The sequence below is a fragment of the Hemiscyllium ocellatum genome, chromosome 12, assembly GCF_020745735.1.
Source record: "Hemiscyllium ocellatum isolate sHemOce1 chromosome 12, sHemOce1.pat.X.cur, whole genome shotgun sequence".
In the NCBI taxonomy this organism is placed as follows: Eukaryota; Metazoa; Chordata; class Chondrichthyes; order Orectolobiformes; family Hemiscylliidae; genus Hemiscyllium; species Hemiscyllium ocellatum.
Window position 1 is genome coordinate 11,054,853 of NC_083412.1, and position 14,117 is coordinate 11,068,969.

At 43.6% G+C, this 14,117-nt stretch overlaps 1 protein-coding gene across 1 annotated transcript in view; it reads right to left on the bottom strand.

Moving 5' to 3' along the window:
• LOC132820658 (spermine synthase-like) overlaps positions 1 to 11,194 on the bottom strand; it is a 45,880-nt gene extending 34,686 nt beyond the window's left edge. The window contains exons 1-4 of the mRNA XM_060832874.1: positions 11,134 to 11,194; positions 9,300 to 9,475; positions 5,302 to 5,458; positions 2,999 to 3,086 (exon numbers count right to left, since the gene is read on the bottom strand). Of these exons, the coding sequence (XP_060688857.1) occupies positions 2,999 to 3,086; positions 5,302 to 5,458; positions 9,300 to 9,475; positions 11,134 to 11,174 (462 nt within the window). The 5' untranslated portion in view covers positions 11,175 to 11,194. The remainder of the gene's footprint in view (positions 1 to 2,998; positions 3,087 to 5,301; positions 5,459 to 9,299; positions 9,476 to 11,133) is intronic.
• Between the last annotated feature and the right edge of the window lie 2,923 nt (positions 11,195 to 14,117).

Consider the following 14,117-nt stretch of genomic DNA (forward strand, 5'->3'; position numbering starts at 1 on the left):
GTACCAGCCTCCACCACATCCTCTGGCAGCTCATTCCATAGACGCACCACCTTCTGCATGAAAAAGATGCCCCTGAGGTCTCTTTCATATCTTTCCCCTCTCACCCTAAACCTCTGCCCTCTAGTTCTGCACTCCCTCACCCCCGTGAAGAGACTTTGTCTATTTATCCTATCCACGCCCTTCATGATTTTGTAAACCTTTATAAGGTCACTCCTTACATTTCTCTGTCTTTGCAACAGGTACCTTGCAAATCCGGAAGAGATTGCCTCATTCATCTCAATTTTAGAAAAGAGACTTATTCTAATTAGTCTCCCTTTACACATCAATATGTTTTTGTATAAATCTTTGTCGTACATGCTCCAAAGCAAATGTATTTTTCCTGAGAAGATGAAAGCAAAGTTACACAGCACTCTACACATACAGTCTCACCACACCTCAGGCGACTGACTGTGTGGGGTTTGCACATTATCCGTGTCTGCGTGGGTTTCCTCCAGGTGCTCCGGTTTCCTCCCATAGTCCAAAACTGTGCAGGTTAGGTCAATTGGCCATGCTAAATTGCCTGTAGTGTCAGGTGAAGGGGTAAATGTAGGGAAATGGGTCTGGGTGGGTTGCACTTAGGCGGGTCGGTGTGGACTTGTTGGGCCGAAGGGCCTGTTTCCACACTAAGTAATCTAATCTAAAAACCAGATCTCTGTAGAATTGCTGCATTCAATCCTTTGTTGTAAGTCCAACATATCATTTACCTTCTTCATTGCTTGCTGTACCTGTATAACAATTTTCTACACACCAGAACCTTTTGAATACCAACATTTATTGGCTTCTCACTACATTCTACATTCAACCAGTTTTCCTGAATGTTTCAAAACACTAAACAATGAAATTGGCATTAGAAATACTTGCCTTTTAAATGTGGATGCTAAGATGCATGCTCACAAGATAAAGAAAGTGGGAGTTAAAATTGCAAAAGCTAATGTCACTCTAAAAAGTAAAATGTTAGCGTTTAGGCTGTTTGATCAGATTTGGAAAGCTCTAGAAATCTCAGAGGGCAGAGGAGTCCACCTTGATATAGTTGGATGCTAGATGCTACAGAGCAGTTGCAGATAATAAAATGGGCAAGACAAACTCCTGTGCCTTTCCTGTCAGCAAAACTCACAGTAGGAGGAGCAACAAACAACAGTTTAAAAACCCTGGTTGGAACGCTGGCAAAACAAGGAGGAAACTTTTAAACCTCTTGCACATCATACTCCATCTGTCATCACCTTGCTCTAAATGCGACCTGCTTACATCACAACGCAGCCACTTTATGTCCTCGTCACAACTTGCTTTCCACCTTGTTTTTCGCTCAGAGGACATTTTGTTAGCTGCCCTGACCTCAGTCAATGACATGGATTGAAAATTGTTTAGGCTCATGAGGTTCTCCATAAGTTACATTAGCCTGCTGTTGTGAAAATAAGCCATTCATTTAGATTCATTGTCCTGTTTGCTAACCAATCCTCACACTATGCCAAGCTATTTCCCCGATCCCATGAACTATAATCTGATGCAATAACCTCTTGCATGGCAACTTTACAAATATTTTGAGAATTCAGATACATAACAGCCAGCGATTCCTCACTCCCCTCATTTATTTGCAACATAAGTCTCTCTTCACAGAAACTGTTGGTTAAACAATTCTCTTTCTCCCTGCTGGAACCACTTCTCCACTAACAAATTCTCGTATTTTGCTGATGGCTGGCATTAGGCTGACGGCGCTGGTGTTTAACTGTTTACTCTTTCCCTCCTTTTGTCAACAGTGAAATCATATTTGCTCCTTCTGGTTTGTGGAAGCAAGCAGACAATGCAGGAAATTCTGCAAGATCAAAACCAATGCATCCACTATTCCTGTAGCCAGGTCTTTTCCAAGTCTAGGGTGTAGACAATCAGCTCCAGAGCATGTGTCAATTTCAGGCTTCCAATTTCCCCAGTATTTTTCCTTACGGATAATTACGTTTACATCAACCCTCTCTTCCTAGAATCAAGAGTTCTGGGAGATTAGTTGCAACTGACAAAACACACAACAGTGCACGTCATGATAGAAATCTGTACTGTACGCATTTCTGGGGAAAATTACTCCATACGGCTGGTGTAGTAGCAAAAGGAACACACAAGAGGTCTATAAAGTCAAACTGGTAGTAGGGAGAGTAAGCAATTCTCTCACAAACAGCTCCTCAAAATAAAATGTCTGCAGTTATAGGCAGCCATACCCAAATACCACGTGGGTGACATGCTGAGGAACTGGAAACTTTCAGCACAATTTACTGTGGGTGTCATATACTTGACAAGCAGAGATGAAAGAGATTAAGGGATATTCGGCATTAATTGCAATGCAATGATAAGATAGGGAGGAACAGGGCCACAATAGCATTGGAGACAAGAATGTGAATGGAACAAGATACTAAAACCCAGGCCAGACCAGCAAGAGATTTAGCAATGACAGCATCACTCAAACCAAATGCAGGATACCGCCTGCAAGAAGAGAGACTTTTGCTGAAGGAACAGACTGTTTATCTCCACAAAGCTGCTTGCACAACAGGAAGACTAATGAGTTGAGCAGAGCACGTCGTACATGCCAATACATAACTAACTTGTGGCTGTGATAGAATGGCAATAGGCGAACACGTGACTCCAAATCAGGGTCAAAGGTGACCAGGTTGGAATGCATGTTACCAAAGCTAAGCTGATGAGATCACACACAAGGCTTGATTGCAAGCATAACAAGCAGTTCTAGAGTTGAGCGATGGCTCAGCGAGTCTGTTTGTGACCACTTTCAGACTGAGGAGTTTTAGGTAAAGAGAAAAGCAGTGATAATTAATGGTACAGGTAAGGTAGATCTGGTCAAGAGACCTTGGGGCACTTTGCAAGTATTCAGCAGTGACAGTCTATCTAAGCAGGCAGCCTACACTTTTCAAAAGTTATTAGTTATATATCTAAGGGAAGAGAAGACTGACAGTTGACCTACCTGATAGCAGTCTCCTTTCAGATTGTCCAGGACATCTCCGCACGTTTTGCGCATGTGTTTACAACATGCATCAATCACCATCTGGTCAATGTGCAAATCTGGTTAAGGAACAACTCCAACGAGTATGACAACAAACTGACAAAGAAGAAAAACTGTTAAATCTGGCTGAATAAACCCTGATTGAAAAACACACCATTACAATTTGGAGGGAGTCACGCCATTTCAGGAGAACATCCAAACCCCAACTGGGTAAACGCCTAGCTATTGCCTTCCAATTCACTGTACTCAGGCCTCGGAATGTAATAAGACCTCAACTGTTAACATGTTCAAACACATCCGTTACTAGACAGCTGGTTCATGGAAAAATTAGTTGGACGATGAGTTCAATGCCTGAAGCTTTGGCACAAAGAATTTAGCACTTAACAAAAATTTTAAAACACAAGAACAGGAGCATCTCATTTCAACTTCTGAGCCTGTTCCACCACCCAATAAGGTAGGGCTCAGTGTATTTACAGTACAGGCAGCCAGTCAGCCCATTATGTCCACGCTGGATAAAGACAAGACACCCAACCTTGCTCCACTTTCAGGTATTCGTCCTCAGGCCTGAGGATATACATCTGATACACTGCAATCAAAGAATTGTTGTTTTAAAAAAAATGTAATATTTATCATCTTTCAGGTTATAAATTTGGACCTCTAAGCACTCGGGGTCAAAATACCTTATTGTCTCTTGCAAATCCTGTCACTACCTGATTTAAATTCGTGCCCCCGCCACCCCCCCCCACCCTCGTTCCTGGTGACAACGTAAATGGAGATAGATCCTTCTTCGTCTCGCTCAGTTACACATCTCCAGCTCCTGAAACTCTCTCATACAGTGAAGGCTCTACATTCCATGTTGAGAATTCCCTAGTATCCCCTCCAGTGCTATCATATCCTCTCTAATAGACCAGAGCTAAACAGTACATAAGCTGCAGTTTAAAGCCAGTTTGATACATTTCACGCATAACCTCCCTGATCCTCTCTCTTTTACCTCAGTTAAGGCAAGTTGTGCACACGTTATTGTAATCACTTTACCCACCTTCCCTATTTTCCAGGATTTGTAGATATGCACATCAAGGTCCTCCAACCTTCACAGTGTACTAGCTCATCTTGCTTGCATTTCCCAAATCACCTCAGACATCACATGAAGTCGGTTAGCTTAATTGGTTGAACGGCTGGTTTGTGATGCAGACTGACACCACACTGCCTTAGGTCAACATGAAGGTCCCGCTTCTCAACCTCTCACCTCGCCTGAAGTGGGGTGACCCTCTGGTTAAACCACCAGCAGTTGTGTCTCTCTCTATTGAGAGCACAGCCAGGGACTACGGAGACCTCACCGCTAGCTTGCCACACTTTTCTGGATCGAACTCCACTGCCCACCTTCGCAGTCCATTGACAGTTTCCTGCATTTGACACGTTCTTCCCAGGATCTGCACAATTCTGTTCCATCAAACCAATGCTTTAATCACGGTCTCAACACTGAAGTCCAAACCATTGATTACGCACTAGGAAGAAAAACTGTTAAATCTAGGATCTGAGGCCTTTTGAACTTAAGTGGGAGCATCTTCCAGTGATAAACACCTGCCCACTGCTAAGCTTGGCTTCCTATCACTGAACAAACGTTGGACAGTCATTTACTAAACAGTTGGACATGCAGTCCATTAAATATACACTCTCTACAAAGCAATCCATTGACTTGGACTCCCATGCTTGCACCCCAAAGCACTGCACCTTAATTTTCTTCGAGGGCCTACCCAAATTCCTTTGAAACGTTGGATTGTCTCTCCTACCACCTGTTTCATAGGTTAAGTGTTCCAAGCCATTAGCACTCACTGCAAAAAAAAAACGCCAACTCACACATCCCTTGAAGCCCTTGTCCATGACCTTACATCTATGTGTCCCATAGTCTTTGTATGGTCAACTAACAGGAAAACTTTTTTAAAAACCTACCTGCTCAAAGAAGTTATGAAACACCTCTGGAGCAGGTCAGACTTGCACCCAGGCCTCCAGGTTCTAAAGGCAAGGAGGTTGGCATTGTGCTGCAAGACAGGAACAGCTTTGCTTTGTCTGCCTTATCTGAATCCATCATAATCTTGTACTTCGCTTATCAAATCTCCCCTCAGTCACTTTTGCTCAAAAAAGAAACACCTCCCCTCCCCCCCCCCACCCCATCCCCAAGCCTTCCTACCCAAGCATGACCAGCGTTAGCTTACTTCTTTAACATTACCCAAACCATTTCAGGCAACAGTTGCTCTAAAAAGGATATTTCCACCATGGTGACCATCTTTGGTTTTAACTTGACCAGCTCATAGAGGATTCCACCATCTCCTCCTCCAAGGATAAGAATTTCTTTCCCTTTATAGTCCTCTACTCCATCACCCATGATTGCTTGTGTGTATGGAAGGTCACTTTCCCCTAAATCTGGAACGGATAGACGCACAAAGATACAGCTCCTGCTAAATATTCTCAATAATGCCTGAAACACAACAGCACCTGGCACAACAATTCCAAGTGTCAGCCTCAGGTCTTGGGCAATTGCTTGCAGCTCTGAAATCAGAAGGCCATGGGGGTTCAAAGCCCCTGGCAGAGATTTGAGCACGTAACCCAGGTTAACACTTCAGCAAGGTAGTATGGGACTCCAAGGTTTGCATGAAGGTTTGTAGCTCAGGTGCCGGTTGCTGTAGTTATGATATGTTTGCCAAACTGGGAAGTTGATTTGTAGATGTTTTGTCCCCTTTCTAGGTGGCATCCTCAGTGCCTTGCAGCTTAAGCACTGCTGTATTGTCTCTTCAGGAATTTGAATGATTCGGTAAATCAACCTCCTAGCTTGATGAACATACCCACAACTATGGCAACCGGCACGCGAGCTACAGCTCTTCCCACAACAAAACTAAATAAACTCAAGAAGAGACAGTCCAGTTCACAGGAGGCTCCAAAGCACTGAGGATGTCACAGAGGCAGAGGCAGGTGGTAGGAGAGACAATCCAACTTCCCGTGTTGGCAAATATATCCACAACTACCATAGTATGGAAGTACTACCCCGCTGGAGGCACCTCCTTCGACATGAAAGGAGCAGCCACACTCAGCACTTTCACTGCTGTCTCAAAAACTGGTCTGCTGAAGGCAGCATTTGGTATGCTTTCCTTTATTGACCAGAGTATTGAGTACAGGAGTTGGGAGGTCATGTTGCGGTTGTACAGGACATTGGTTCAGCTATTTTTTGGAGTATTGCATACAATTCTGGTCTCTGGAACCATGTTGTGAAACTTGTAAGGGTTCAGAAATGATTCAAAAGGATGTTGCCGGGGTTGAAGGATTTGAATTATAGAGAGAGGCTGACTAGGCTGAGGCTGCTTTCTCAGGAGCACTGAAGGCTGAGGTTTGTAAAGGTTTATAAAATCTTTGGAGTTTATGGATAGTGTAAACAGGCAAGCTCTTTTCCCCTGGGGTGGGGAATCCAAAACTAGATGGCAGAGTTTTAAAGCCAGAGGGGAAGATGTAAAAGGGGCAACTAAAAGGTGTATGGAATGAGCTGCCAGAGGATGTGGTGGAGGCTGGTACAATTACAACATTTAAAAGGCATCTAGATGGGTATATGAATAGGAAGGGTTTGGAGGGATATGGACTGGGTGCTGGCAGGTGGGACTAGATTTATACAGGATATCTGGTCAGTTGGACTAAAGGATCTGTTTCTGTGCTGTAAATCTCTCATGACTCTGATCTGTTCAGTCCGTGAATGAAGCTGAATTCTTGGCCTCATCATGTCTGCACAGTTATTGCCTGACCCACTAAAGGCTCCCAGCGTTTTGTTTCTAATATTGTGGGAGTTTTCCAGTTGTACATAGCTATGTACGTTTACAAGAGAGACAGAGATTAGGGCCATTGATTACCCCCTACAGAAGGAAATCTACATGTTGTCCTGTCATGCCCTACCAACTACCAGTCCTCACAACTCTAACTCATACCTGAATTCAACCCAGTTCAGTGCTATCATTGAATCAAGCCTTTAACAAGGGGGTTGAATGGCGCAGTAATTTAGAGGCCCAGGTCAATGTTCTGTAGAACATGGGTTGAAATCTAACCACAGTAGCTGGTGGGATTTAAATTCAAAGAATAAAAGGATCTTGTTTTGGAAGTTATTCTCAGTAACAGTGACCATAAAATGATAGTCAATTGTGGTTTTAAAAATACGTATTGGAATCAATTTTGTCCTGTCGGGAAGGAAATCTGGTGTCCTTTAGGAATCAAGCCTCGATGACTACAGGCTCTCTGAAATGATTGAATAAACCGCTTAAATCAAGGGGGAAATCAGGGATGGGCAACAAACACAGACCTTGCTGGGCAATTCTTGTATCCCCAATGAATACAATTTTCAAAACCCAAGCCCCAGGTTCTCCTTGAAAGGTGCTGATTCCTACAGAGATATTCCATAGTGAAAAGGCTTCAAGCAAAACTACACTCCATGGCAATTCTAAAAAGACCCAACATGAAACCACTTTACTGCCTTCACAATCCTTCAAATGGGCTGCATCTTTTCAGCAGTTTTGGTTTCATTTCCATCTTAGATTGATCATTCCTTGCAAGTTCAAGAATTTAAGGGCTATGGGGAGAATACGGGTAAGTGGCATTGACATGCTCATCAGCCGTGACTAAATGGCAGGATGGACTCGATGGGCTGAAAGACCTTACTTCCACTCCTATGTCTTATGTTCACTCAATATGTTCACGTTTCTTCAGCACCAATTGATGCCATCACTGGTTAATAAACCGTGAGGCAGAACTCAAGCAAGGTTTCTCTCCTACCTAATGCGAGGCAAACTAGCAGTACATTGGCTTAATACTGCCTGACAGCACCATGGACCACAGTTCAATTCCAGCCTCGGGCCACTGTTGGAATACCACGTGCAATTCTGGTCTCCTTTCTATCAGAAAGATGTTGTACATTCTCCCCATGTCGGCATAGGTTTCCTCCGGGTGCTCTGATTGGCTCCCACAATCCAAAGATGTACAGATTAGTTGGATTGGCCATTCTAAATTGCCCATAGTATTCAGGGACGTGCAGGCTAGGTGGGTTACCAGTAGGAAATACAGGATTACAGGGATAGGGTAAAGGGGTAGGTCTGGGTGGGATGCTCATCAGTGTGGACTTGATGGGCCAAGTGGCCTGCTTCCACACTGTAGAAATTATATGATGCAATGAAACTGTCGTCATTAAATGCAAGGTGCTGCATTTTGGAAAGCAAATCTTAGCAGGACTCATACACTTAATCATAAGGTCCTAGGACGTGTTGCTGAACCTTGGAGTGCAGGTTCACAGTTCCTTGAAAGTAGAGTTGCAGGTAGATAGGATAGTGATAAAGGCGTTTGGTATGCTTTCCTTTATTGGTCAGAGTATTGAGTACAGGAGTTGGGAGGTCATGTTGCGGTTGTACAGGACATTTGTTAGGCCACTGTTGGAACACTGTGTACAATTCTGGTCTCCTTCCTATCTGAAAGATGTTGTGAAACTTGAAAGAGTTCAGAAAAGATTTACAAGGATGTTGCCAGGGTTGGAGGATCTGAGCAACAGGGAGAGGCTGAACAGGCTGAGGCTGGAGCGTCGGAGGCTGAGGGATGACAAAATTATGGGGGGCATGGATAGGGTAAATAGGCAAAGTATTATCCCTGGGGTCGGGGAGTCCAGAACTAGAGGGCATAGGTTTAGTGTGAGAGGGGAAAGATATAAAAGAGACTTAAGGGGCAACTTTTTCACGCAGAGGGTGGTACGTATATGGAATGAGCTGCCGAGGAAGTAGTGGAGGCTGGTACAATTGCAACATTTAAGAGGCATTTGGATGGGTAGGTGAATAGGAAGGGTTTGGAGGGATATGGGTCGGGTACTGACAGGTGGGACTAGATTGGGTTGGGATATCTGTTCGGCACGGACGGGGTGGGCCGAAGGGTCTGTTTCTATGCTGTCCATCTCTATGGCTCAAAAATACAACAGCATCAAATAAATTAAGTGCAAAAACCATCAAGTGTACAAGTACAAATCAAAATAACTCCTACTGTTCACTGGGATGTGAAGTGTAAACAGTGCCCAAAAGGCACAATTTTGTTTTCCCGTTTCCACATTACTATCGGGTAAAACTACACCAAATTGACTGCAGCAATTCTTCAACGCAAGTCACCACCACCTTCTCAAATGCAACTAGGGATGAGCATCAAATACCAGCCATGCCTACATTGCCTGAATGAAGAGAAATAAAACCAAAAGACTTACTAATATCGCCATTCAGGATAAGAATATTTCCAAACTGCTTTGAGTGGAGAATCTTGATGTTCTGATATGCAGAATCCTCATCATAAACAACATCGTCAATGTCATATTCCACCAACCTGCCATCAGCAGTTGGCCAGTACCTATCGATGGCCCCTCCTCGTACAATGGCGGGTAACCTAGGGAAGCAGCACAAATGTGAATTAACTTGCAGTTCTCTCGTCCTCCTTGTTACCTCAATTAAATGCCACAAAGCACTCTGCATCTAAGACTTAGTGCAAGTGTGATGAATTGACAGTTGGAATTAATTTCCTGCAGTGTAGGCTGAGAGGAGGACTTTAACCAAGAAAACTACCAGCTGCTCTATGAATGGAGTCAAGTGATCTTTTACCTTCACTGCCTGAGCAGACAGAGCTTTTGATACACAGCCCCACAGATAGAGACTGCTACAAGATTCAGTAAACTTGTTATGGCATGTATAATAGATCTGGCTCCCCAAGCCCCAGGCAAAATCGATTAAACTTTCCACCATTTCTTGTATTATATGACAAACAGTGGGAAACAGATTAGAAGGTGGGCATGATACATGACAAGTAAATCTGGAAACCAAAAACCTGGATTGTTCTGGTTGTTGGAGTAACAGGAAGTTAACCGCATAACGGAGAGGAAAAAGTGATACAAAATGCCAAAACGGCTGTTATGAAGTAAAAGTATTGTGCAACGCATTTTCAAAACAGACTTAAAAAGGATGCTTCTGGTCTGGACCGACTAGAGATATTCAAGAAAAGCCACTTGTGAAGGGAAATGCCAAGAAAATTACAGCTTGAGTCCATGTTTTCAAAGAGACAGGTACAGAGTAGGCAGGTACAGAGGGTGTACAGCAAAGCTTTCAATAACAAGGCAGTGGAAAAGCCACTTCACCAGATGCTTCAACACTCAGAGGTGGCGGGAAAGTGTTAAGAAATAAGCTCAATCAGACATTGTAAGAATTTGGAGGGTGTGACAGAGAACTGGATGATTTCCAATGAAAGACATCAACTTGAACAAGGAGGGAGATACACCCTGGAACCAGTAAGCCTAAAATTGGTTATGGTTTGTTGTAGGTGGTAATACAGTATAAAGTTAAATTGCACCAGAAAGGTCTGTCACTAAAGTCAGAAGAGAAAAACTAGCTGTGACAAACAGATTTAAATGTTGAAAATGTGAAGAATGGATAGAAGCAAAGTCAAAACAAAATGAGACTTCCAAAGAATAAAAATGTCTCCCCAGTGGGAAAAAAAAAATCCAGTGCACAAAAATTCCTTTTGCCTCCTTAAAATAGGGCATGAACATTTATGTAGCATCGAGCACACGCTCATGCACCACACTCACAGCCTGAATGATAATCTTAAATTGATTTCCAGTCTTTTTCTTTGCATAACCCAGATCGTTTAATAAAAGTTGTCCAACGGTAGAATCACACTGAACAAGACGCCAGGTAAGCAAGCCATACATTCCAACTCGAGCAGATATCAAACAACACACCCTATTAATCATTCACAGGAAGTAGCATGCTAGCCATGCTCAAAACAGCCCATGTCTCCAAGCCTCAGAACACCATGTCCAAAATTAGACATGTCCTAGAGCTGATGAGTGCAAGGCAAGAAGCTTAAACATTGTTAAAAGGAGGCATGCAGTTGCAGTTCTGTATTATCAAACAATTAGTTGGCACAGTGACGTGCAGCAAGTAAATGATTCAGCAAGCTTCATGTACACCCTTAAGGGTCTGGTTTATAAATAAACTTTCAAACCTCCAATCCACGTCTCGTTGAAAGGTTCAACCGTTCAAATTTCTTACCTTTTTAGCCTTTTAATATTCCCCCGCAAAACGTCTTTCATTTTCTCTTCAAGTCTGTTGCAGAGCTGAAATACAAATGCATATATTCAAAATTCAAGAAAAGTTACAGCAACCATAGAGCCATAGACAAGTACAGCACAGAAACAGACCCTTCAGTCCAACACATCCATGTCGACAACCAAATAGCCCAAATTCTTCTAATCACATAGATTAGATGAGATTACTTAGTGTGGAAACAGGCCCTTCCGCCCAACAAGTCCACACCGACCCTCCACAGCGCACCCACCCAGACCCATCCCCCCTACACCTAACACTACGGGCAATTTAGCGTGGCCAATTCACCTAACCTGCACATTTTTGGACTGTGGGAGGAAACCGGAGCACCCAGAGGAAACTCATGCAGACACGGGGAGAATGTGCAAACTCCACACTGTCGGTCACTTGAGGCGGGAATTGAACCCGGGTCTCTGGCGCTGTGAGGCAGCAGTGCTAATCACTGTGCCACCGTGCTGCCCATTTACCAGCACTTGTCCCATATCCCTCTAAACCCTTCCTATTCATATAACCGTCCACATGCCTCTTAAATGTTGCATTTGTACCAGCCTCCACCACTTCCTCTGCCAGCTCATTCCATATGCACACCATCCTTTGCATGAAATAGTTGCCCCTTAGGTAAATACTTGAACACAAACAGCAAAGGTAGTAGCTGTTTAGATTCACTGTTGTGTCAGAGAGCAGTGTAGGTTTCTTCCCCCCTCTCTCTCACTGACTATGTGGTCACTGCCTTTGGCTATCTTCTCCCTTTTTAAAGCACCGTAACTTTGATCTTTTAATCCCCAAAGTTCCAAAACAATACAACAGCTTATAAAACAGTAATTATGGCACCTCAGAAAATCAGCTCCAACATCTGAAATACTTCAAAAAAAGACAGGAGCACTTACAGTCACAACTTTTTCCCGTCCTCCATCTTGGATTACCCAAAATCCTCCAAGATGAGAGCCAGTGTATGACTGTATGACAGGGGGAGGCGTGAGGTACATCAGATGGACCTCAAACATAATTGCAACAACAATATCAGCAATTTCGTTTTCATGCAGTACAAAGCTTGTTCAGTTTGTCCAAAAGATTATGGGCACTGCTGGCAAAGCCAACATTTATTACCCATCTCTATTGGTCCTGGAGGTGGCAATAGTGAGCTCATATCTTGAACCACTACGGTCTGAGATGGAGGGATTGGGGAGGGTGCAGGTGCATCCACAGTGCTGTTCGGAAGGGAGTTACAAGATTTTGCCCACAATATAATGAAGGAAAGTATATTCTGGAGGGGAATTTGCTGCCATTGTCTACTAGATGGGGGAAGATCATGGACTTAGAAAATACCATCAGAGGAGCCTTGATGAGTGCATCTTGAGAGGCGGTATGCACTGCTGCTACTGCATGATGGTGGAGAGTGTGGTGGATGGGAGCCAATCAAGCAACAGGATTGTCCTGGATGCTGCTGAGGTGAAGAACTGGAATCCAAGGTAGACCAGCAAGAGGCTGGAAGAACACAGTAAGCCAGGCAGCATCAGAAGGTGGAGAAGTCAACGTTTCAGGTGTAGCCCTTGTTCTGTACTCATCAGGCACTTGGGAAAATGAAGTGAGGCCTGCAGATGCCGGAGACCTGAGTCGAAAAGTATGGACTGGAAAAGTACAGGTCAGGCAGCATCTGAGGAGCAGAAAAAAGGCTCTCTCTGTCCACCCTATCTAACCCTCTGATATCTGATATGTCTCAATTAAGTCACCTCTCAACCTCCTTCTTTCTAACAAAAACAGCCTCGAGTCCCTCAACCCTCCCATGTAAGACCTTCCCTCAATACCATTCAACATCTCCTCTGAACCCTTTCCAAAGCCTCCACATCCTTCCTATAATGCAGTGACCAGAACTGTATGCAATACTCCAAGTGTAGCCACAGCAGAGTTTCGTACAGCTGCAGCATGATCTCATGGTTCTAAAACTCAATCCCTCTACCAATAAAAGCTAACACACTGGTACGCCTTCTTAACAACCCTATCAACCTGGGTGACAACTTCCAGTGATCTATGAACAAGGACACAGAGATCTCTCTGTTCAACAACACTACTAAGAATCTTACCATTCACCCAGTAATCTGCATTCCTGTCACTCATTCCAAAGAGAATCACCTCTCAATTTTCCACATTAAACTCCATTTGCCCCCACTCAGATAAGCTGTAGAACTGAGCTATGTCCCTCTGTAACCTGCAACATCCTTTGGCATTATCCACAATTCCATCGACATTACTGTCATCCACAAATTTACTGACCCACCTTTCTACCAGGATATTTATAAAAATGACAAACAGCAGTGGCCCTAAAACAGATCCCTGCAATACCCCGCTAGTAACTGAACTCCAGGATGAACATTTCCCATCAATTACCACCCTCTGTCTTCTTTCAGCTAGCCAGTTTCTGATCCAAACCACTAAATCACCCTCAATCCCATGCCTCTGTATTTTGTGCAATAGCCTACCATTATCAAACCTTATCAAACACCTTAATGAAATCCATATACACCACATCAACAGCTTTACTCTCATCCACCTCTTTGGTCATTTTCTCAAAAGTTAAAAAGTTAAAAACCCTATGGTTTGTGAGGAACAACCTACCCTTCACAAAACCATGTTGACTGTCCCTAATCAACTTATTCCTATCTAGATGATTGTAAATCCTATCTATTATAACCTTTCCCAACACTTTACCCACAACCGAAGTAAGGTTCACTGGTCTATAATTACCAGGGTTGTCTCTACTCCCCTCCTTGAACAGGGGGACAACATTTGCTATCCTCCAGGTTCTGGCACTATTCCTGTAGACAATGATGACATAAAGATCAAAGCCAAAGGTTCTGTAATCTCCTCCCTGGCTTCCCAGAGAATCCTAGGATAAACCCCATCTGGCCCAGGGGACTTATCTTTTTTTAAAC